This window comes from Lepidothrix coronata, unplaced genomic scaffold, assembly GCF_001604755.1.
Source record: "Lepidothrix coronata isolate B3197 unplaced genomic scaffold, Lepidothrix_coronata-1.0 Scaffold17, whole genome shotgun sequence".
Classification (NCBI taxonomy): domain Eukaryota; kingdom Metazoa; phylum Chordata; class Aves; order Passeriformes; family Pipridae; genus Lepidothrix; species Lepidothrix coronata.
This window is the reverse complement of record NW_016690197.1, coordinates 5,705,585-5,729,593: the sequence shown is the minus strand read 5'-3', so window position 1 is coordinate 5,729,593 and position 24,009 is coordinate 5,705,585. Positions and strand designations below refer to the sequence as shown.

Here is a 24,009-nt window from a genome sequence, read left to right as displayed (position 1 = left end):
TAAAGACTGGATTACTTGATACCAGGTGAACAGTGAATCCCTTTGATGAGGGAGATAACAGTACACTGCAGCATGTGAGTATGGGAAGGAATTCTTCCTATAAAGCATCATAAATACTTTAGCTTTTTTTTTTTTTAAGCTGAAAAATTAAACAGAATTATCCTTTTTAGAAGATAATAATACTAGCACCAAAGACAGCACAACAAACTACAGTTTTGAAGAAAAAGTTTAGATTTGGACCTTACCCCAGTACGAGCCGACCCTATAACAAGACACCAAGGAGTTTCGCAAAGTACGTTGTTCTTCCTTTTCAGGGACATTGTGTCCAGCTTTGACACGATATCCATTTTTGAACAATTCTCCATGAGATTTTTTACGCCTTCTAGTAATTTTATAAGTTTCTGTATGCGTGCCCCCAGAAGGGTTGTGGTAGACTAAAATCTTGCTGGGAATCATGACTATGTATCTTCAGCTTCAGGAGCACTGCACGTAAGTATCGTGGTCCAGTCTTCAGTCACGGCACTCACTAATAGCGAAGATAGTCATATATTTACCCTTCTTTTTGCTAATTCAGTCTCAAAATGGAGAGAGAGCTCAGAGTTCTTTCTTTAATGGAACTTCTCTTTGGGAGCAGATTTGTTTAACTGGACACAGGATAAAGTTCACCTTTACATGTTGTTATCAAAAGATAATTCAGTATAATCTAGTCCATTTCTGTTAGCACGAAACAAACAGAATGAATTCAAACACAAAACTCGGCTTGACAGAACAGACTAAGAGTATCACAAACTGGATGGACAAAACAAATCACAGAAGCAAGCAGGCAGTGCAGATGCTCCTCTGATCCGTGATGTATTAGAGCTTAAAAGCCATCTTCTATCCGGATATTACCACATAAGCTTCTTTCGGATACACCAAAGAACCACACCCATTGATTCAAAACTGACAAACATGATGTTGTTCACTTAGAATGAACAGGTACTCTCATAAAGAATATAGTTCTTATAATTCATGCACATAAAGAGAATTATTTACTGTGTGCTAGTTTTGTTTGCAACTTCACGTATCTGTCTTCCAGTTAAAGCCAGTATGCAGAAGGCAGAGGTCTTATAATCAGCCAACTCTTTCAGGATTTATTCCAGATGACATTTAAAAAAAAACAAAACAGCAAATAAACACAACAACCCTTCATCCAATCCCAGTTAATGACAGCTATCTTACTGAAGGAAGGAAAAGAATGAACACCAAAACAATTAAGCCATCTAGCAAGAGCACGAAGAATAGAGTGATTAGCTCTCTCAAGCAGATTCACTCTGTGAATATTCATAAAACTGGATTTCTGTTCAGTCAACTACCATCCCATTCAGCTGGATAAAGCTCTTTAGATTAAAATGTAAATTGCATATATTACCTTCCATGACAGATGATATGTTTTCTTAATGAACTTGCTCGCTTTAAGGATAACATACATACTTCATCTTGAAAAGCTAAAAGCTATCTTCATAGCTATCTTCATTTCGAGGAATATGCATATCATTCTTTTTTTTTTTCTTTTTGGCCCCAAAGGAGCCACAAAGATATATAAGCCAAAAATATACCAATGCCATCTGGAGTACAATGCAAAGCAGATGCAAAAATAGACTGCCCCATGTGCTTATATGAAATGTACAGGATTTCAAAGCATTTTGAAAATGTTATTAAAGGGTGACAATGCCAAATATAGAAAAGAGTAGTACACACAAATTTTAAACGTAAGTAATATTCAGAGAGTGAATCAGAGGCAAAGTACTTCTGTGACACCTTTACATAGTAACCTTTAAAACTATGTTCTTACAAACAACCTGGTCAAGCTCCCACTGGTCAAAATATTCAAGTTCCACTGAGTCTAGTGGCAATGGTTTTTGACACGTTCTGCATGCATGTTGATACATATAAATAATATATCTGTGTATCTCTGAGCTCTTGAATCATTCCTCTCAAACTGAAAGATTTGAACAGGGTAGTACTTATCTGTGTTACTAAACACATCTTGTACTGCTCAAACTGAAAGAACATCCTCCTTACTTTTTACCATATAAGGCATACTATTTTCCTTTCCTTTCATATCTCCTCTTGAGTAGTATTTTAATCTTGTTATTATCCAATTTTAAACCTATCATTAGTGTACTTTGTACTTAGTACAGCAAATGTTTGGGTTTAGAACCCATTTACCTTGCAAGCATGGAACATCTCTAAAGAAAAACAGGACCCAAATAATAAATAATAAGAGCCAAGCTGTTTAGTTTACATAACCTATTATTTTGGTTTTAGTAATTTGACAGTATTTCTTTAACTCCCTCAGCTCCCTGGCATAGTCAGATTTTCATCAATTTTCTCCATTTTCTGTCACGGCACTGCTTAATTTGTTGCATACATCAAAATCTGAAAACATACACTAAATGACAAAAACTGAGAATAAATCTAAAATAAACCTGTTCCACAAATTAAAAAAAAAAAAATATATATATAAATTTCAGCAGCAGCAGGATGATATTATATTGTGATGAGAAGTACTCTTCCACATCAGACAGAGCCACACAAAGCTGTTGGTATTACTCTCTTGTGCAGATGTTTCTGCTTTCCAATGGAATATTTTTTAGCATTTAGTTCTACAACCTGATTACTCAAAACAGCTTTCTGTTTTCAGTGACATTCCAGTTCTCAACCATCTATAATATCTATCCACTACTTGGTCCAATTTTTCATATTAGAAGTAAAATTAGATTACAGAAAATTGTTCTCTACATGTTAATTTTTTTTCAGTTTCAAGAAAACTACCTTTTAGATATTCCATCACCTAGCTCAGATGAGCATCTGAGTGAAATTCTGGAGTCCGATTAAGTTGATGAAGATGGTGCCATCAGGAAAATAGCACTGTTTCCTATCTCTGTGAAGGACAGAGTCCATGGCCTACTGGTCTGAGGTAGAATTAAAATTCCTAAACCCTGGGTTGTCAGGAATACCTGATGTCTGCAGTCTGCTCTGAAGTATTTATTCCAAACAAATCAACATATATTGTAGTACAGAGCTCTAGTATGACTTTTAAAAACTTATTGTTCTTTCAATGCTCCTTACAATTGAAGTTTTCCATATTTTCAACAGAAACATATCCTTGAAGCATATCACTCTATGACTCTCCCTGAAATTGCCATAAAAATGCACATATATACTTATGGAAGTATTGCTATAATTAAATGACAACTTGTTTCCAAAGTCCTTCCAAATGTGACACTATTAAACTCAAATACGCAGGAGAAGAAAGAAAGACTTCTCAGCAGCTAAGCTCTGCTTTACCTTTGGCTATGCAGGGACTAGCTACTTGGTGAATCATCTTGCAAGAGACTAAGGAAAGATTAGATCTTTGCCATAGAAAACCAATGTATTGGGTAGAAGAGGGTATCGAATTATTGTCCTTTAAAATACAGGTTAGATAGGGATGACTGATTTGCTGTTCTTTTGTAGGATACTATGTGCTTGCAGCTGTGCTCAAAAGCACAACCTGTAAAAAAACACAAAACAAAAGGAAACCTGCCAAGGAGAAACCTGCTGAAGAGAAAAATAACTTTTTTATATCCTGTGACTAATAACTCCTTGAAAATTAATTTTTAATTTACTTTACAATAAGTGAACACAGAATGTTCCACATGCTATCTTTCCTGTCTTTCAAATTGCTGCTTCTGAAACTACAGCGTAAACCCATCACTGTACACAAAATGGCCCATAAAATTTTAATTGGTCCTATTTCGAAAATTATAAAAGCATTATTCATAGAAAAAAATAACCCACTGTGTCTTAATATAAAAACTATGGAGGCTGGCTACTGTACCAACTACTTTTTAGTACAGCTTTTTACCATTGTCTATAGGTTATGACAAAAACAGAGCAATGTTCATCCTGCAAAGAATTTACCATTCATTAATCTCACTAAATTATTTAGAAGGTAAATTTATGATCCAAACTTGAGTTCCTGAGAAACTGCATGTAGTAGCATTATGTACTTTTTTATCTCCTGGTCTCAAAGTCTTACAATATTAAACCATCTTCAGAAAGCCTGGCACTAGCACTAGCAAAAACAGTCACTATATATGTAAACATTAACTTTCCTGCTTAACAGCACTTCAGGCAATGACTTTGTCATATTCCATAAACCAAGCAGAGATATACCAGTAACAAAAGAATAGCAGATCTTTACATAAAACCAGAGCGTATTAACTTGTAAGCATCACATATTACAAAGGAAGTATTATTTTTTAATCTTACAGTTGTGTAATCCTTTCCAGATAGTGAAGTCCAATTCACATTAGATGCATAATATGTCTTTTTTAATTCTTTGATTTGGGGAGAAAAATTTAATTGTACACTTTACTGATGATGCTACTAAAACCAAAATGACTCATCAAATGAGAGGTTACACCTCAGCAAGCTAACGTTACAGAGACGTGGCGTGGAAGGTTGGAAAGTTGGGATTTATTTTTTAAGTGACCATTACAATTCAGTATAAAGTAGTTTCCCTTCCTGAAAAATGACAAGTTAGCATCTTATGTAATTTTCCCTGGCATTCACCAGGAACAAATTGCACTAAAATCAGGAATATGCTATTCTGAGAGGCTGTAACCATAGGGCAGAACAAATGATAAGAACAAAGGCAAAGGAAGGACAAAGGCCAGATCTAAAGCCTGACTCATGCTGCAGGACGTTGGTTTAAAAAAAGATTTGCAATGCTGCCTGTCTTTGCTCCTGTGAGTCACAAGGCACAGGCCATAACTGCCAAAGAAACAATGAGCATACTATGAAATAAGACTTGAAAAGGAGTCAAATATTTCAGTCCTAATCAACTGGTATGATATAATGCATCCTATTAATTGAGCCTTCTTTAGCCTTTGAGCTGCACAAAGAAAATAGTTAAAGAATAGATATGGGCAGATGCATACAGATAAGTTAATTATGAGAAACCAGTTATGAAAATGATACGCCACGAAGTTCTGTGTGATTATGTTCCAGGTGCAAAAAACCAGTAATTCCATTCTCTGACCACATGGATGCCAAACTTTAAAATACACTTATGTCTGTTCTAGAGAATATATGTCCTTTAACTCAGTGTAGAGAACAATCGCTTGCACGTGGTGCAATATACATATATAAATGTAAATTTATATTTAAATTTATATTGTAATAAAAATAAACAGAGTACTTCGATTGTCAGATTAAGAATTTAGCCATAAAATTTCATAGAAATCAAAGATTCTGGTGTTTTAACTGCTTTTAGAAACATAACTGTTGCATAGGTCTCCCCACACCAGGTATCAGCATCTCTTATTTCACCTCAGTGCAGTACTAAACCATAGTCTTCACCTCCTCAGTAGCATATCATGTTTAAACACAAGGTCTGAGTGTCAGTTCATCACTGAGTCAAGAATAAATTCAGTACAGAAAGTAGCATTTACAATTCCTCTCTTCAAAGTCATGTCAGACAGAAAATCTGTCTGTGATCTGCCTACTGAGAAGAAAATTCTCACAGAGTTTCAAGTGCACACAAATGCTGGCCCTAACAGGCCAATCAGTAAGAAAAGAAAATTTCTATGCACTGAGTAGATTAGAACGAGTGACTAGTAAAGTAGGTGCTTGATATTTTCCTAGAAGATGCTATTCCTCCAAATCTATGTTTCATTTGCTATTTTCTACTGAATGCAACACGTGTCTTACAGGATCTGCCCCACATGCAATTACATTTCTAATTTCATCTAATTTTCTCTAGATGAATTTCCAAGGCGCAAGCATGTGAGCATGAAGGAATTTGGATGAAACTGTCTTGGTTTGTTTTTATTTTCTAGATGTCTCTGCTTTTACAGGGCTGGTATCTACACTTCACACGCAATAGGAAGGAAAGAGAAACAACGCAGAAAAATCCAAACTCGGCGTTAATATGGAATTTAATAGATAATAAAAGCTGGAATCACACTGTTTTCTTTACAAAGTATCCCATCTAATTTGAATTTATACTCACAATATTTTACATTTAGAGACTCAGATATTCATTGACTGACACACCATCATGATATATGTTGCCTGCCAACTAACCACTGCAAAAATAACTTTTTCTTAAGATAAGCATTGTCCCAACCACTTATCTTGCCATTAAGAAATACTTCATTAACTATGCTTAATAAGTATGTACATTTCAAATAATGAAATTACATAAATATATATAAATTATATATCTACAGTACAAATTTTAATACTAATAAAAATTATCCAAAATTATTTCATAACATACTTAATCACTTAGATTCATAATTAAAAACTGAACTTCTAAATAATATCATATCTATTATCTACAGTAGCCTTAACATAACAGAACACTGGTAAGAGCCCCTATAGGATTTAAGAGTTTTGGTATCAGCTATGGAAAATGAGTATTGAATATGAAAGAGTTGCAAAGGTTAAATTTTGAAAAAACACTGCATATGAACATTGTGAAAGGTATTCAAATCATATGAGATTTTATATTTATCCCACTGGGATTATTTCTTCTGCTGCCATAATGCTGAGGGATCATTACATCCTTGAACTTCACTGGCTCACTTGAATCAACTTCAGAGAAAAGCATCCCAGGTCAGAATTAAGTGAGCAAACTGATAAAAAGCGACAATAATACTCATTCCACTATTAGCACATAGTGTCAGTGCTCTGTTTGTCTACTAATATTACATCTAGCTCACAGCAAAAAAAGAGCTTTCTGCTAGGCTATGGAGGTATGCAAGTCTAGCATCAACTGAAAATCACTCTACATTTTCAAGCAAATAACACTTTGAACGACCAAGGGGCCATAGTGTGGATGAACAATATTGGCATTAAGTGCTGGATGCACAGTGGTCAGAAAGGAACCAGTGTACTTCTGTAGTGCAGCATACATAAAACTCCTTCAGTTCTGAAAGAAAATGTTCCACACAGTAAGGAGTTGATCAAAGAAAAACTTAATCAGCAGTTAGGAAGAAAATAAAGCCAATATATAATTTATACTGAGAAGCAGAGTAACTTGGTGATAATGGAGAACTAATGACTGGAGAGTTTTCAGTACCTCAGAAATACAGCAGATTGCTTATCCCCCCTTATAAGGGACTACAAAAATTTCCTTTTGATCATGAAGATGATAGTCTCTGGAGACCCTTACTTGCATGCAAACCCTCTGCAAATTGAACTTCACACTTAAGATACTACACAGCTGATTCTTTTCAGCTAAATATCCATGGTGATACTACAATACTGTTGTTTTGAATAAAAAGAGCAGTCCTTGCAGGATAACACTTAACAAAAGTTAAGTGTACTTAAGTGCATGTATTAAGTGCTATGTATTAGATCTGCCCATGTACATCACAGTTCCATCTGCCTTACTTTAGAAAAGCTGTTTTAAAAAGAAGGCAAAATAACTTCTCTATAAATAACCTATAACTACAACAAGAAAATGACTTTAGAAAAAAAGTTTTATATGCTAGAATTTTTACTTATGTAGAAGCCCACATTTTTCGAAGTTTTAACATTATTTTTAAATTAAAAGATGTATTATTCTGTCTTTTTTATCTGCCATCTGTTATACTTTTACTAGCAACAAACAAAAGAGCTGATAAAGTCAAATAGGCTGCTTTTCCAATATTTCAGCTTTTGACTCGAAGTTGCAGCAAGGGAAATATCATAAGGAAACCTACTTCTGGCAAATGCCTGCGCAGTTTTGAGGACAAGTTAAGCTTATACAGTAGAAACCTAAACTACCAAGAAAATTTAAACTCTTTGGCTTCATATCCCTTTATACATATCAAAGCAGACAAGATTACTAAATAGATTTAGAGCAAAATTTTTCATAACTATATACATTACTATATACAATTTACAAACATAATGTACTGCCTTCAAAAATAATAAAAAATTGAATGAAAAAAAAAGGCTCTCCAAAGTTTAGTAGCAGCTTCTTTAACACTGCTCCATATTAAAAAGTTCCCTGAACAGAAGAAACAGGGAAAGGAAGCAGAAAGTTCCCAAAGCATACACTTATAAAGAACAAGTAAATCTTGCCCTCTGAGCATCATTAGCTTTATTGGAAGCCCTTCTGGTGATCCATCAGGTGAGCCACTGCAGTGCAAGAAGTTTTGGAGGAGTCAATAACTTCAGAGACATGTCCTTCCATTTATGGACTGCATTTTCTCCACTGCATTTCTATTTTTTTTAGAATTAGAGATAGTTTGATACAAAACACTGCTGAAGGTGATAACGAGTTTAATGAATGCTAAATGTCTGGGGGTCAGCAGTGAATCAAGTAAAAGCCCTGCATAATGTAAGAATGTAAATACAGAAGTACTATAGAATGTTAAAATTCAAAAAACTGATGTGAAACAAGTGGCAAAATGTGACACTGTTCTCTTGACTTAAGTCAATATTGTATGAAACTCTGCCAGGTGGTATAAATATCCTGCAGTTCAAAACCTCAGAAAAAGCCTTAAACACTTTAGCTGTAAGAACACTTTTTTCTATATCCCAAATTTTCTTTCTCTATTTGCTATCTGACTTTATATGGCAAAATAATGCAATTTCAAAGATAGAACAGTGAATCAAGGAAGAGATTATTAGCCATCCAACCATTAGTTCTGAAATGCCACATGAGCAGGAAGGTCAGAATTCTGCTCATATTGATACCTGAAGCTCTAAGCACAAGAAGTCATCTACCTAATCCCAGTGGGGTTTTGACCTATCAGGCGATGGTCAAGCAGTGCATCTAAATAACCATATTAATGAAATTTCCCCTTTTAAGTTTGGTATTATAGTAAGAGTGAAAATCAATTCTCTCCACTTTTCTTAGAGAGATATATATAAAGTGGAGTGAAAGAATTGCCAAAAGATTACTGGAAGGATAGGAATTATCTGGTTTATATAAACCTCCAGTCTCATTAAGTACACAAGTTCAATCACAGCTCTCTGATATTCAGAAAGAACAACCACTATAAGAACTTTCTCAAGTGTCATATGGAATTCTTAACTTCTAGTCTTTCTAGTGAAAGTTCAGCTATCTTTGCATCAGTTTATACCAATTCCACTCTCAACAGGATTTGCTTATGATTAATTCAATCTTGCAAAAAGGTCAGGAGGAACACAGATAGGTAGTTTGGGGTTTTTTAATTACTTAAACTGCATAATGAATCTTTTCTTAATTCCACATAAATGAAGACTCATACACCACAGAGCACACCAGACAATTGGTGCTGAATTAATGAGAACTATGTGGCCATCTCAGGATATTTAGTCCAGGGCTTAGAAGATAAAATAATTCCTTTGAGCAGTGTTACAGCAATTAGAAGTATAAAATGAGCTAAAGATCAAAAATGGTAACCAGAAATCATAAAACTCATGTTAAAAATACTAGAATATAAACTGTCATGTTCTAGCTATACGGACTTTTAGTTTGGGTGTTGTGCAGATATCAATTACATTACTTATAAAGTTGCTTGTAAACAACAAGCACTGAAAATTCAAAGTTGAGAAGATCCCACTCTGCAACAACCTTACTCAGATTCAATGTATTTTAAAAAACCAGTCAAAAATCAGTGAAAGAGGATATTGGGAGGAAAAACTGCTGGATAATGCACAAATAATAGATTGAATGCCTACACGGAACGGCACAAGTCAACATACTACCTGGGGAGCCAAGAAATGAAATCTTATTTTCAACTGGTCTTTCAGCTGACTTTTTAAGATAAGAAAGAATTGGTAGATTAAAAAAAAAAAAAAATCTTCTCTCTCATACTGTCATTCAGGAAAGTGTATAGATTAGTTACATGTTGTAGATAGCTCAGAAAAATTTGGAAAGCATTCTGAATAGTGATAATGCAATTATCTTAGACAGTACAAAAAGCTTTTTTAAATGACCATTATTCAAACAAATACAAATGCCAGAAGACAGCATTGTATGTGTTCCCTAAACAGTTCAAGAGAAAGGGTTTTCTCCTTTTCCAATACTATTAAACATTCTACTGAAGACAAAACTCCACAGTCTAGGTAGTCTTCATTTGAGCAAAAGAACTTAATTACAGAATCTGAAAGACCACTTAAACCACTAGAGAACCCAAGAGCAGACATGAAGTAATTAAACTGATAATAAAAAGCAGGATAAAAAGAAAACATTAGACTGTTTTTTCACATAACATCCAGATGTTGAGAATATATTTTAACTAGACAGGAAAGGATATGGAGAGAAGAAAATTATATAATATCTTATAAAAAATGCAAAATGTTTGATTATTAAAAGGAATTGCAGTTATTTATTTTTCAGCATAAATCCCTTACACTTGATATTATCATTCGATTATTATCCTAGAGGGGAGGATGAATGAAATATGAGAAAAAAAAAGTTAAAATCAGTTATTATAAACTACTTAGAATTTATCAGTCAATCTATATCAAAATGACACTTTGTGTTTCTGAATTAGTAAATTTGGCAGACTATGATCTTGAATATTTATGGACCAATGTCCAGAAAAAACATGAAATAGAACAATGATGACAACAGACAATTTGGGTATATCAGATAATGTAAAGTCCAGCTGCTTATGTTCCTTTGTATGAAACATGGGAAAAAAAAGTTTTGTTTACAGCATAGAAATGTCTATCTGAAAAATATATGCTGAAGAACATTAATATACCTTTAGAAGTTCTAAATATTATAACCACAAAAGAATACTAAGACTGTTTCACTGAAGGGAGAGTTGTGTATATGACAAGAAGAAACTAGCTATGGAACTCAAATTTAGGCCACTTAAATAAAAATACTGATTACATTTACTGTTCACGGTAAAAAAAAAAAGTCCAAAATAGTAATATATATTTCCTATTTAAACCCAACAGAATTCAAAAAGAATAAAATTATTATGGACTACGTTAACCAGATTAATTGCACTGTAAAGACATTTTAATCATAGCATTTTATGACTAGCATCATGTTGGACATTTCAGTAATAATGGAGGAAGAGGTAGAAGTGTCTCATATCTATGTTATTTTATAACTTAGAAAAAGCCATCATGTAATCACATTTGGTTTATAGAGGTTCCAGAAGTAAGTTAATATTATTTCCATAAGCCTAAAAGAAGTAACCATGGCACTATTAATCAATCTCAGACAAAACAAAGATTTCTATTGCAAAGTAATTAAGTGGTCAAGATAAAGAATTATATTTATATATATACTTTAGAAAAACCTCTTACGCCATTAGCTTTTCCATTGGGCGTCATGTGTGAATGGTAAAGCTACAAATACTGATGTAATTTACTCAGCATTGCCATGCGTTGACAAGCAGGGGTTGGGATCACGTGTAAAGCAGGATGGCAACAAGCTATGTGCATTTTTGTTATAGGTAACATTTTTTTTGTAGGTAACTATAAACTTAAGACTGGATGTATTTTTTCAAAAAGAGATGCATTCTTGTTTAGTCAGATTTCGGATGAAAGAGATCAAATTAGTCCATCCAGCCTGGATGGACTAGGAAGCACTTTCACTTAAAGCAATATAACTGCTGTCAGCTATGATATTAACTTGCAATAGCGCCTCAAAATTCAGAGACTATGACTTATCTTGGGCTAAGCCTGGCACACATGAAAAATCAAAGTACCCTCTACCTATTGCCCCTCCCCATCAGAGCAGAACAGAAAACAGAATGTTTTTGGGGTGATTTTTCTGTGCAGTGTTAAGTACCACTCACAGACAGTGATAGACTAGGAACAGATGATTTAAATCATCCATTTTACTTTGAATTCAGAGTTGTAGGGAAGCAAGCACACAGTTTCTATGAATGCCAGTTAGATGACAGACACTAATGACACTTGAAGCCAGTGTTGCCCTTGTGTTTCTCCTCTGCTCGTGTCTTTTGTGTAACTTGACTTCTCATCAGTGGAGGAGAGAGAAGGAGAAGCATATTGTCACAAATGAATGCAACAATATCCATAATAATTTGTCGGAAATCTTGACAAATACATATTTGTCACAATTTGCTATTAATATTGTAGAAACTCAAAAGTTTTTTGTGAAGTATCATTTTAACTAGTACCCTGGTCAAAACATACATGCTTTGTGAAAACTGAACTGATTAAGGTGCCTAGAAGAAAGCAAAAATGTTGTCTTCAGTACAATGCAAATGTGATACAGTCTATTCAATGACAGATTATTGAGTAATCATCAAGCACATTGAGTCTGCAGAACTATTTTCAATAAATTCATTCTGATACCTGTTTGAAGGCATTTGAAGTGTAGAAAGAAATGTTACCCCACAGAAAATTAGTGCATGTGCACATAGACATAAAATTCTCCTAAGAAGTTTTAGGGAACTTAGCTTCCATTATATATAAGATAATTTATTATGTAAGTAAAATGACAGAAAATACTTCAAAGCTGTATAAAATACCCTAGTTTTGTATGAAATATTGCAGAATTTGAACGTGCATTCAAAGATTCCACCAATAGATGGCAGAAATGCACAATACTTAAACCAACAAAATCATTGCAAATGATTGCAAATTTAAGGTGCTAAGAAAGGGACCTTTAAGACGTGCAGATGCATCAAAATACAGTAAATGACTGCGAAGTTGTTAAGTGCAAAAGTGGTATCCCTACAATTCAGCTATCAGAGGAATTCTTTGTGTCACTATAACTACATTCCATTAAAATATCTAAGTTTTCCAAAAGGGATAAAGTGTTCTACAGATTCAAATATGGTTTCAGGCTGAGCTATTCTGTAGAGGCTATTGCAAGAAAGTCTAAAGGGTATTGAAACAAAAGTTGTTTTCATGTCACAGATTTTTAACTAAAGCTTCACCTTGAAGCACACTTGCTGGAAGGGCAGGTGGTTTCACATCATCACCTTAACTATCTTAGTAAGACACACCACTTTTTCTCCAAAGCCATCTATCTCCATAGAGGGAAACCAATTTCATTCTCTGACTCACCAAAATAGCTGAATTTCTATCACAGTTGTTGGAAACAGTCTTTTCAGATTAGGAATTGATACTGAAACCACAAGTCTCATCCAAAATTAATTGAAATGTCTGTAACAGGACCGTGACAGGATTTGAGCAAGCACTGGAAAAAGGATCCCCTTCCATAACCGTGCTATCACCACATGAAGAGATTTGTTCTCTATGCTTTGCATGTGTCTACATTTACATCTGCTGTCTTCTTTTCCTCACTATATATCTCAAATTGTTTTCTGAAAAAACAGCACAGCATCAGCAGCAACCTAGACTAAAAGGGATGTAAGGGAAGAAGGATGAAAAAAAAAATCTTCAATATAATAGAATTTACTAGGAATCGGTTTCTATTGCTTGAAATTTTGTTCAGTAGAACAGATGACGCATATGGTCAGGAAAAGGAAATGGATTGTTTAATACATCTTTTCTACCTTTAATTTCTGGGATAGTATCAAATTCATATATTAGATTCTATTTAAATCGCTGTAGTTCTAATAGGCTGATTGTTCCTCATTCATATGTCCTTGTAAATGTGAAGCTAAGATCACATTTTTCATGTTTAATCTTCCTCTAACAATACCATCCTGTCAAGGCAATTTATTCCAATACAGTCAGCTCGTAAGATCAATATTTTCTTTTTTATAAGCATATAACTACATGATAAAAGGTATTTCAGTTACTCGAAGTGCCTCTGCTATCACAGAAGATAGAATAACAGCTTTAACTGGTGTGTAGAGTGTTCGTAAATCATTACTAAATAAAATTGGAAGATGTTCACTTGTTGCAGGGCTCTCCAACTTGTCAGACTGCAAGCTATCCAAAGAAAAAAAGATCTGAATCTGAAACTTAGCTAGGATACTCATATCATGATGACTTTGTATTAAAAAATTAGTTTTACCATGGCATTACTTCTCCCATTGCAAATTTTTTTCTGTCCAATAACCTTTCTAGCATACCTACACTTAAACTAGAAAGACAGTATACAGACTCAACAATGCACTGAAATAATTTGGTTAAAATTCACTGTCAAAATAGCTCAAGAGCCAGAAGCTCCATCCCTTCTATTATCATTCTTCCCTTGGGAAGATTCTCTCCGCTACACAGAATCCTGCATTTGAAGTGGAGAACTGTCCTATCACTACAGAAAGTTTCTTGTACAGAGTTGTCCAAGCAATATTTATGATTTTATAAAGCAGGATTTTAGTTTACGAGCAAGTATCTACACAAATGCTATTGTTTGCAAAACAGTGTTGGAAAAATGTCATGGGGATCCAGATGTAAACGAACGTCAGAAAAAATGCTGATGTTTGTATCTGCACGGTTTTTAAGACAGAGAATAAGAAAGTTTTATACAGCATGATTTATTAAAAATTTCTTCCCTATCTCTACTTCTCCCATTTTTTCAATAATATGCAGATCTTTCCATATGCCAGATGTATTCTTTTCATGTGCTTCCTTTTCTTATGCTATTCTGTGCTAGCAAAAAAAAATACTTTAGGAATTCTTTCTGAAGGATTTATCAAATAAAAAAATTTTATATTTTGCAGGTTTAAAGTGCTGTTTTGCCTTCAGCTTTACCTTAGACAATACCATTCCTAGAAGTCTTTTAATGGAAAAGCATACTCTGATCTGTCTTTCAATACTCAATGTTGTTTGCATACTGGAATCTAGGTGAATGATTAGATTTCAAATAACAGCTTTCATGAATATGATTGCAAATTTCATTCATATACAGCATTTCAAGATACAAAAATACATATTATGAACAACTGAATGCAAAAGAGTAGCAGGAAAAGTGGAAGGCTTCACATACTAAGAGCGACATAATAGCTGAATGGTAGCATTTCTGAACCAGCATAAGAAGAGAAAGAAACCACTGGCTTTCCACTACAGTACATTACAGATGATACATTCAGATCACATTTCCTCTGCTATGCTTTGCATCTTTCTATAAGCATTTAGTGCTCTGAAGACAAAGTTTATTTTTTATTTAGGACGGTTTGTTTTCTTTTTTAAATCTGCCTAAACTGTGTGTCTGTGCTGTCACTCATCAGTTAGCTAAACCAGGACAGTTCTCATGAAATTGGGAGCCACATTGGTGACTTTGATTCTGTCTACTGCTTCAATGAACTCATCATAGCTGACTGACACGAATCAGTAATGAAACAAACTGGAAAGACCCTAATCCACAATACCTTCCAGATGTTGTACTGTATTTGGGCTCCTATATTATTTTGAAATTTAAAGCATACAAAGGAAACCTGCTAAATCAGTAATACATTTTAAAATGTACAAATAATTACTGGGATACAGCAAAGTCCAAACCTGTTAAATGAATTTTCACATTAACATTAAGGACTTCTTATTTACTTGCCTTGCTAAAAGGCAAACCTACCTGCAAATCCTACTTACACACAGAGACAAATGGTGCAGAAACCATAACTTACTTGTTCTGAGTCACCCTCTACACAAGGATCTCTCTCTCTGAATTACAAAAGATATATAAAAGGGAAAGGCAAAGTAGGCATCTAACCTGAAACTGTAAATCATATGGTCTAAACATCCTCCCTTCCCCTCTAGTCACACATTCAATCCTACCACTGTATTACCTACAAGCATGTCCCAAGTATTTGAGCTCCACAGACAGCAAATTTTGCCATCTCTTTAAAAGGTGTAAAGGAACACACAATCTTCATAATACACTTCAGTGTATTTTCTTAAAACTTCTTTCATCACAGCTTCTCAAAGTAATATAACTTGCTGATCTAAATTAAAGCTACATTAGGAACCCAAATAATTCAGATTTTTGAATTTGTGAATTATTTCACTAAGGATGACTTCTCTAAAGTGAAAACCCCCTTGGAAGCAGATGTAAAGCTAAAATTTGGTAAATAAGTCACTCCTAAGCTGACTACATTAAAAAAGCCTAATTTTTTTCCTAAGTGGATGATAAATGTCTCAGGAGGATTCCATGAGAAAACAGGTGAAGTGGGACTACAGACAAGAAATAAAAAAAAAGTGATATTGGTGTAATTAAGAGATATGGAAATCCTTTCAACCCTATGAATAAATATAAGCAAAATGCTTAACTCTTCCTGCAAAATGACATAAATCTTGTAAAAAATATCCAGCAAAAACTGCTAAATGTGCAAACTCTCTCATTATCCCTGTCAGTACTGTTAGTTAGATTGCTGTGTCACCATGAGTCAGTCAATTATGCAGTCACTTTCATAAAGGGTATTCATCCCAAATAATTATCTCTTGGCCTCATTTCCCAGAGTTTGTGGTCTTGCTATTTTCTCATTTCATATTCCTTTTCAATGGATGCTGTGATTCTATTTATTCTCTTAGGCAGCCTTCATCTCCAAGGATTTCAATATCAAAGTTTCAGGAAACTGATACATCGCATTCAAGTGTGAAACTTCATCCCTTTAATTCACATAATGCAAAGAATCTGAGATTGAATTATAGCTACTGAAATCAGCAATTTTCTTTTAGACATAGGCGTGGTTTTTATTTCCATACTTCCCTTTTAAATCTTATTTCCTATTCTAATATGGAACTGTATGACATTTTCTCTTTCAAAAAGCCTTACTTAGTTTCCCATACATGACAGAAGTATGTAATAAAGAAAGTCATCATTTGAGAATGTATGGTGGTATTTTCTGGCTGTTTTACTGCTTTCTTCTCTGGCATACTAATAACCACTGATACATATAATATGACCTTTATCGTGGCATACATTTATTAATCTTTTTTCATAAAACAGTAATTCATCAATAATTTTTGTATCTTTAAACTTCTGTATAAAGTTTAAAATATTGTGAGACTATTTAAGACTCTGTTTTACTTTCCTTTGCATGTGAAACATTTAAGATAACCACTCTTCAGTTTTCAGGGACAATGAGTGCCTGTATTTCTGGAGAAATTAATTGTCAAACTGTGACGTTCCATACATTGTCTAAAGGCACTGCATTCATGGAATATGCAATTTTTAGGAAGTTTTCTCTGAAAAAAATTCCAAATTTTGACCTTCATTTTACCTAATGAGAGAGCATATGGAATTTGTACAAGAAACTTCATATGTCACATTATGGATGTTCTTTAACTGATTTGTCCTCTCTGTTTCATTTTGTATTCCCTTTTTACATGTGGCATACTTTTTCTAATGCATTCCTAGCAGTCCAATACAAATGTCAAGTGCTTAAACATATCTCCCAAATCTGTTGCTCCAGTGGATTTAAAATTCAGCCACATTGGCTCAAAAAAATGCAATGAAAACTTTTTGATTTCATTGTTGACAATGACTCATGGCAATCCAGTTCAGTGAATGAATGGTAAGGATCACCTGTTCAGGTTGCAAGCTGAGACAACCACATCAAATTCACTGTTTTATAAAACGGACTCATGTTACACAGTACTTCCAAGCTGGAGTTCTAGACCACTTAGAGTAGGAGATTATATTAATGAATGGACAAGTGCTTTTTCTGACAAAACCCACCTTTCCACACAACTAGCACATTCACTGCAAAACCAACTTTGTCATACTATTCTTCTGTTTACACAATGACACGAAATGAAAAAATTCTCCATCAAAATGTGCAAAGTTTCAGTAATTTTATAACAGTTATTAAAAGGAAAAATTATTTTACTTACCAAGCCAACTTCTGTTTAAATATACTGACACAAACACTGGAGGGACCGTGAAGAAATCTACCACTGAGTTAACTTCTAGCCAAAACCATAGCTTGTCATTGGCTGCTATAAACTGGAGGAAAAAAAAAAAAAAGGAGAGATGAAAGAATCAGATTATGCTCATGCTGACTGCATGTATGTGAAATATTTTCTGTTCTGAAATTCTAAACTCAAAAGTTAGTGTAGTAATTGATGTTTTAAGTCAGTCCAGACAAAACATGTCTCACTAGAAAAAGGTTTGTATTGTGTATTGCTTGATTGCTTAATACATTGGTATTAAAATGAAAAATCTAACTGAAGAGATAGATCATATATGTGATCAGTTGTAATATCTACGCTAAAAAATATTTTTTCCACATTTATTAACCATGTATCAGTATTATTAGAGAAGTATAGGTAAGTATAAAATATTTTGAAGTATATCACCTTTCCTCTAGCACACCAAATGTACTGGTAGTAGTTTCATCACACATTTGCTGCTCACAAGTTTCTAAATACATAACAGTTTACAAAGAGTCCTATTATCATCTGTCCAGAGGAGATCACCAGGATGACTCCTACAAGGCATAGTTCAGGACTGCACCAGCACTGCAGTCCTTTGAACTGTGCCATAAACGTGGTCATTCCTGTCTCCTGACTATGAAATCAGCCTAAGGAAAGTGGTAAACTTAGATGCCAAGGACATCATAGATAAAACTTGCCTCTGTGCTTAAATAAGGTCAAACTATTATTCCCATTTGAATAATAATTAAAACATAATTAAAACATAGAAATATGAAATTTAAATATACAAATAAATATAAAATTTTAGTGCATCATGAAGACATTTACAGGAGCAGTTTTACTCATTTAAGTTTAGAAACTTTGACTAACACATTTAAAAACAGTGCTTGTATTTTTTGAGTTAAAGAGAATAGTCATTGTGTTTTCTTTCAAAGCAAATACAGACAATCTCTATTTCATTCACTTTATTTCCTTGCCTTAGAAATACTTCAAAACTTTGACAGAATAAGTTTATGGAGCATACCAACTTTGCTGGAATGCCAGATTAAATATTTGAAAAGGAGACTGTACTGATGTCAAAAATCTTGAAATCATATTTAAAAATAAGACCAAAAACATGAGCAGCATTTGCTTCAGAGAATACTCAAAATGGAAAATAAATTGATATTTTGCTAGTCTGTATTACTCAATATCAATGTTCCAGCATGAAAACAGAACAAAAATATCCAGTTTCAGCAGAAGATTTCTATTCCCTTTTGTTAAATTTAGAAGTAGTCAGAATATTTGAAAGTAAAAGCTTTTTAAGATGTCAGATCAATATTTTCATAACTTACAATATATGTTCCAATCATAATTTTTTCTTTCCAAAGGGCACAAGCTTGAGGCTTTCAAACAAATTAAAGTCAATGAAAACGAAGTCTGTTGACTGTAAAGGTCACTTATACTTTTCTGTGTAAGTACTGCAACATTTATTCATTAGGTAATTAGCAACTAGTAAAAGCCTATTTCATTACAGAAGCAATCCTACCATGTTTGAAGAGATGCTATCTTTTAAAAGCACTAGCATAATTCTGTCCCTTTCAAAGAAGGATTACTGCCACACTTTCCTTTTCTCTGCCAGACCCTATTGCTTGATAATATGCTAACTCAGGCAGTTTGGACTTAGTCTTCATCAGAAGTTTGAAGGCGTCACTTCTGAGCTCTCACATAGTTGGACACTAGCCAACAAAGATTTTAAAATGGATATATGTGTGTTTGAACACAAATATCTTCTGTAACTGAAGATATGGCAATATTTACGTGATTTTGAGTTGCAACATAATTTCGAGGAAAACAGATGGAAAAGGATGAGATTCTAAAATATTTCTTCAAAACCTTTAATTTGCCAATGAGTCCTCACAGGAGATATTTATCAGAGAAAAAAACCCTAAGCCACTAAAATACCTAAACATATGAGATGCTTATTGCATAAGTAGCAAATTCATTATTGATCCAATTCTTGTGCTCACACAACCAAGTGTTACCTTTTCCTCAGAAACTACTGTCTAGTTCATTGGGACTTCTTGGAGATCTGAAGGTACACCTGTGTTAGCATTTTAACTCAGATAAGGAATACCAATCTGAAGTGAATCCTTATCATTCCCACTTACCATAGCCTCAGTTTGCATCACAAAACAGTTTTGGATAACACAAGAATTTATTTTGCTTGAAACTAAAACTGAAAAAATGAGTTCCGGCAGTGCATCTCACTCACTGTAACTGCTAAAGTGCATTCAGTCCACAGGACCAGGGTGCAGTCTACAGAGCTGTCTCTTTCTTTCAAAAAACATACAGTGCAGACATGAAAGTATTAACATCAGCTCTCAGTATCTTCCCTCTTATTGTGCTCTACTTCTTGATAATGTAACCTAAGTTACTGCTTTGAGTAAGAGTGGACAATATGTAACTTTAATTCTTTTGGTAAGAAAATACAACCTTATTACCAGCACAAAATTTACAAAGGATTTGGATACTGCTAAAAAAGGATTCTTGGGGGTTCACAACTACCATGCATTGAATCCATTATGTCGAAAAGTTAACCTACATTGCAGGCCTTATGGATGTCTACTAAAGCCCCACTTTTAAGAATTAGGGGCTATTACACTGTATGCTTTTAAAATATAGCTTAGAATGCATAGATAGTAGTGTAAATACTGAAGGAATTTATCTATAGCTAAAGGATAAACACTGCACCTAGACTAGGTGATGAAATAACCTAGGTTTGCAATATAATTCCTTACTGTATCTTCAGAAAAAGTTGGTTAAATTGATTAGAAGTGAAATAGAAGGAACTCAACTATCATTGTGACAAAGGGGCTCCTGTGACTCAGGAACAAAATGGACAAAGAAAGATCAGGAGGCAATATTTGTATTAAATTTAAAAACCAATGTAGCAGGCTTTCCGTTCACATGATGTTTTCCTTGTAGTTCCGTTAGGTTTGAGGCCTTTTTTTGCTAATTTAGATCCTGCAACAGCATTACTGGATTTGCAGAAAGTGATGAGTACGATCTAAGGTTCTGTGTTTCAGTATATTGACTAGTATTTCTAGCTTCTGCAAAGCACTCACTAGCAGTCTGGGAAAGTGGATGTGTATAAAACTGAATACAGCAGCTCTAGCAGGTGTTATCTCAACCTTTGACTGTCAAAGACATATCTAACAGCAGAGGAACAGATCAACTCTTCGCCGGTTTTGCTGAAGTAGTTATCACACCACTGAGAACAATGAAACTAGATTTGATGTCACTGACCAGCATGAACTGTTACAGTTTTCACTTTCTATCACATGAGAACAGTCTGGGACAGCTTCACTTATAAACTATTGGTCTCCTTGGTGATCTTAGATTCTTCTTATTACCTAAATGTTCCAAATAAAATGCTTTGATCCTGCATTTTAGAAATTAGCTTAATTCTGTCCAGCCATTGCAGAGTCAAGCTGCATTCAAAGAATCTCCCTGCCTCATGCTGTCAAAAACACACACATTACTTACACGCAAGCCGAAGTAGAGTAGGAAGAACACATTGAAAGCCATGTCGATCTGTAATGTGAAATCTTTGTAGAAATTCTGGCAGGATTCTATTGGGCTATTTGAAACAAAAAGAAATCAGAATAAATTGTCAGCATATGAGTTTCTATTCTGCTGAGAATTTTATGCATTTCATTAAAGACCTTGATTCAGAAAAAATTTTTCTGTTTTCCAGTCGTTTACAAGATAGAAGCAAGCATTTCAAAGGAATTATTTCATTCATTCAGTTAGTCATTCATACAGTGTTTATATTCACCTATTCAGGTAATATCTGAGAGTTAACATGCAGATACCCTTAGGAAAGGACAAGCAGGAGTATACCTCAGGATTCCTTAACCCCACATTAACCCTTAAAGAACTGACTTCTTTCTAAAGGAGACACACCTATGATACTTTAGGAAAAACCCTAACAAGCACACAGCTACTGTGAAACATTACACGCTTTTAATTAATGTCATAATATAAAACCTTTAACAAAAAAGTAGTTGCTTAGGAATACATTACCCATTAGCAACCTGGGGTACTTAGTCTTGTAGAATCCCTTGTTTATAAGAAGTTGGATGGTTTTTTTTTTCTTTTTCTCACTTTTTTTTTTTGTACAGCTATTTAATGTACTTTATGTATAGTACTATGAACTGAGTAGAAAAGCAGCATAGCCCATTGGTGAAATTAAATAACAAAATAAATTGAAGAATTTGAAGCAGTACTCTAAGGGTTAATTTCTGCATGCAGGTTATTTAAAATACCCTTCTATGTGTCAAGCAGCCATTGCAAATTATAGCTTATTATATTATGCTTTATTTAACAGTGGGACAGATCCAAAGCTTACTCTATACAAACTGGTACTTTACAGATATACTTTTATCTAAGGAAGGCAATAACTTCCACAAGTATCATTAGTGATTTATTTGTGAAGTTTCTAAAATAGGTTGTTGAAGCCACAGTCCAATACTGTAGTCACAGACCAACGTGAAAATCATGTCCCAATATACGCTGATGTATATGCTATATATACATAATGTCCCATCATATATATACTATATATACATAATGTCCCATCATATATACATACATATACACACATATATTGCAAATGATCATGTGTTCATCACAACTAGAATAAAACAGGAAACTAGAACGCAGATCATTTGATCATTTGGAGCCCTAGAAAATATCCTTTTAGAAAAGCAGAAATTTGTTGGCTTTCCAGGTCAAATAAATCACTGAATGTGAATCTAATACCAGTTAGTATAGCAGTAGCTCTGCAAATATAATGCTAGACTGCTCAACAAGCAAGATTCTATGCATTATGAATGTCGGTTACCTAATTAAAGGCATAAAGGATATTGTCTGGACTACCAGGTCATTACACATGCAGCCAAATTTTCCATTCCTTGTATACATTACAGGTCAAACAAGTTAAGTACAGCATGCCCTCTCCTGTCTTTAGATGCATGAATGTATACAGTAAAATTCTCCTTGATGTACAGTAGCTTTATATTTTAAGAAGCTTCAGTGCTATAGGAAATTTTATTAAAATTGTTTTCAAAGGCTATTTGCAAAAACATCGAACTTATGAGACATTTTTGTTACACTTCGAATAAAACTGATTTACACAAGCAGGCAAAAGGCAATAGAAGCCAAATGTCAACATATAGCACAGCAGACAGTACCTCATACTTTACAAATACAGCTTTAGCTACAAAAATAGTGGATGTAATCTGAGAACCCAACTGGATCATTTTCTTTACGGCATTATTGAGAGCAAAGGATTTTGTCAAAATAAGGTAGATTACACATTGAGTCACTATGCACCCTACCAAAAGAAATCACAGAAGTAATGTGGAAGCAGAATCAACAGCCCTGCACCAACACAGAGGCTTGGACTCCTAATTCCCGGTTAGGTTCCTGCAAAAGCTGCAGAAATTCACTGGAGCTACTGGAACTGCAGGGACTTATAACTAGGATAGAGAGCTCTTCTTTTCCACAGTTATTTGGTACTTTTCACAATTGTCAGCTAAGGTCAGCTAAGGTTGCAGCTAACAGCTGTACTCTTGTGTCATTGCCCTTTACAAAACCCTACAAGACCTGACAAATTAGCTAATGCATAATACATTTTCATCTTGTTTGCAAAACACTTAGCACAGTAGACCAAAATTCTGATTTGGGACTCTTGTTTACCTAAAACCAGAACTGCTATTTCTGCTATTCATACCCTTAAATCTTCCCTCATTTCAGAGATCAAGACTGTCTCAATTTTTAAGTTATCCATTTCAAAGACAGACACAACATCCTTTCCTTTTTACTTTAAATGATGACTTTGTCAGAAAGGTATGCCACTGAAGAAATTATTCTTCAATTTAGGTATTTTTTTGTTTTCATCAGTAGCTCACATTTGAGCTGAGATAAAAATATGGCCACTGATGTTTGTCATTGTACCATTCAGTCTGCTGCAGATAGGAAGCCAATTTGAAACTCATCTTTACACCAAGTTTCCCAAAACCAGAAGTGCTATAGTTGTTAGAGTTCCAGACAGTAGTCTACTGGGCTCACTAAGACTAATAATATATTCTATTTTTTATATTAAAATCACATAGCATGTCCTATGGGATTAGACCCCTTTAGGGCAGCAGAGGTTTCAGCTTTAAGAAGGCAACGGACTGTTAGAAATATTTTTATTCTTTTCCATGTAAGCATGGTTTCAGACAT

General features: G+C 34.2%; 1 protein-coding gene across 41 annotated transcripts in view; it reads right to left on the bottom strand.

Annotated features, from left to right (window-relative positions):
* Window positions 1-24,009, bottom strand: part of KCNMA1 (potassium calcium-activated channel subfamily M alpha 1) — a 471,638-nt gene that overhangs the window by 175,039 nt on the left and 272,590 nt on the right. For all 41 annotated transcript variants that reach the window (XM_017807020.1, XM_017807021.1, XM_017807041.1 and 38 more), the window contains 2 exons: window positions 21,265-21,358; window positions 17,695-17,806 (listed from right to left, as the gene is read on the bottom strand). In XM_017807020.1, coding sequence (XP_017662509.1) covers window positions 17,695-17,806; window positions 21,265-21,358 — 206 coding nt within the window. The remainder of the gene's footprint in view (window positions 1-17,694; window positions 17,807-21,264; window positions 21,359-24,009) is intronic.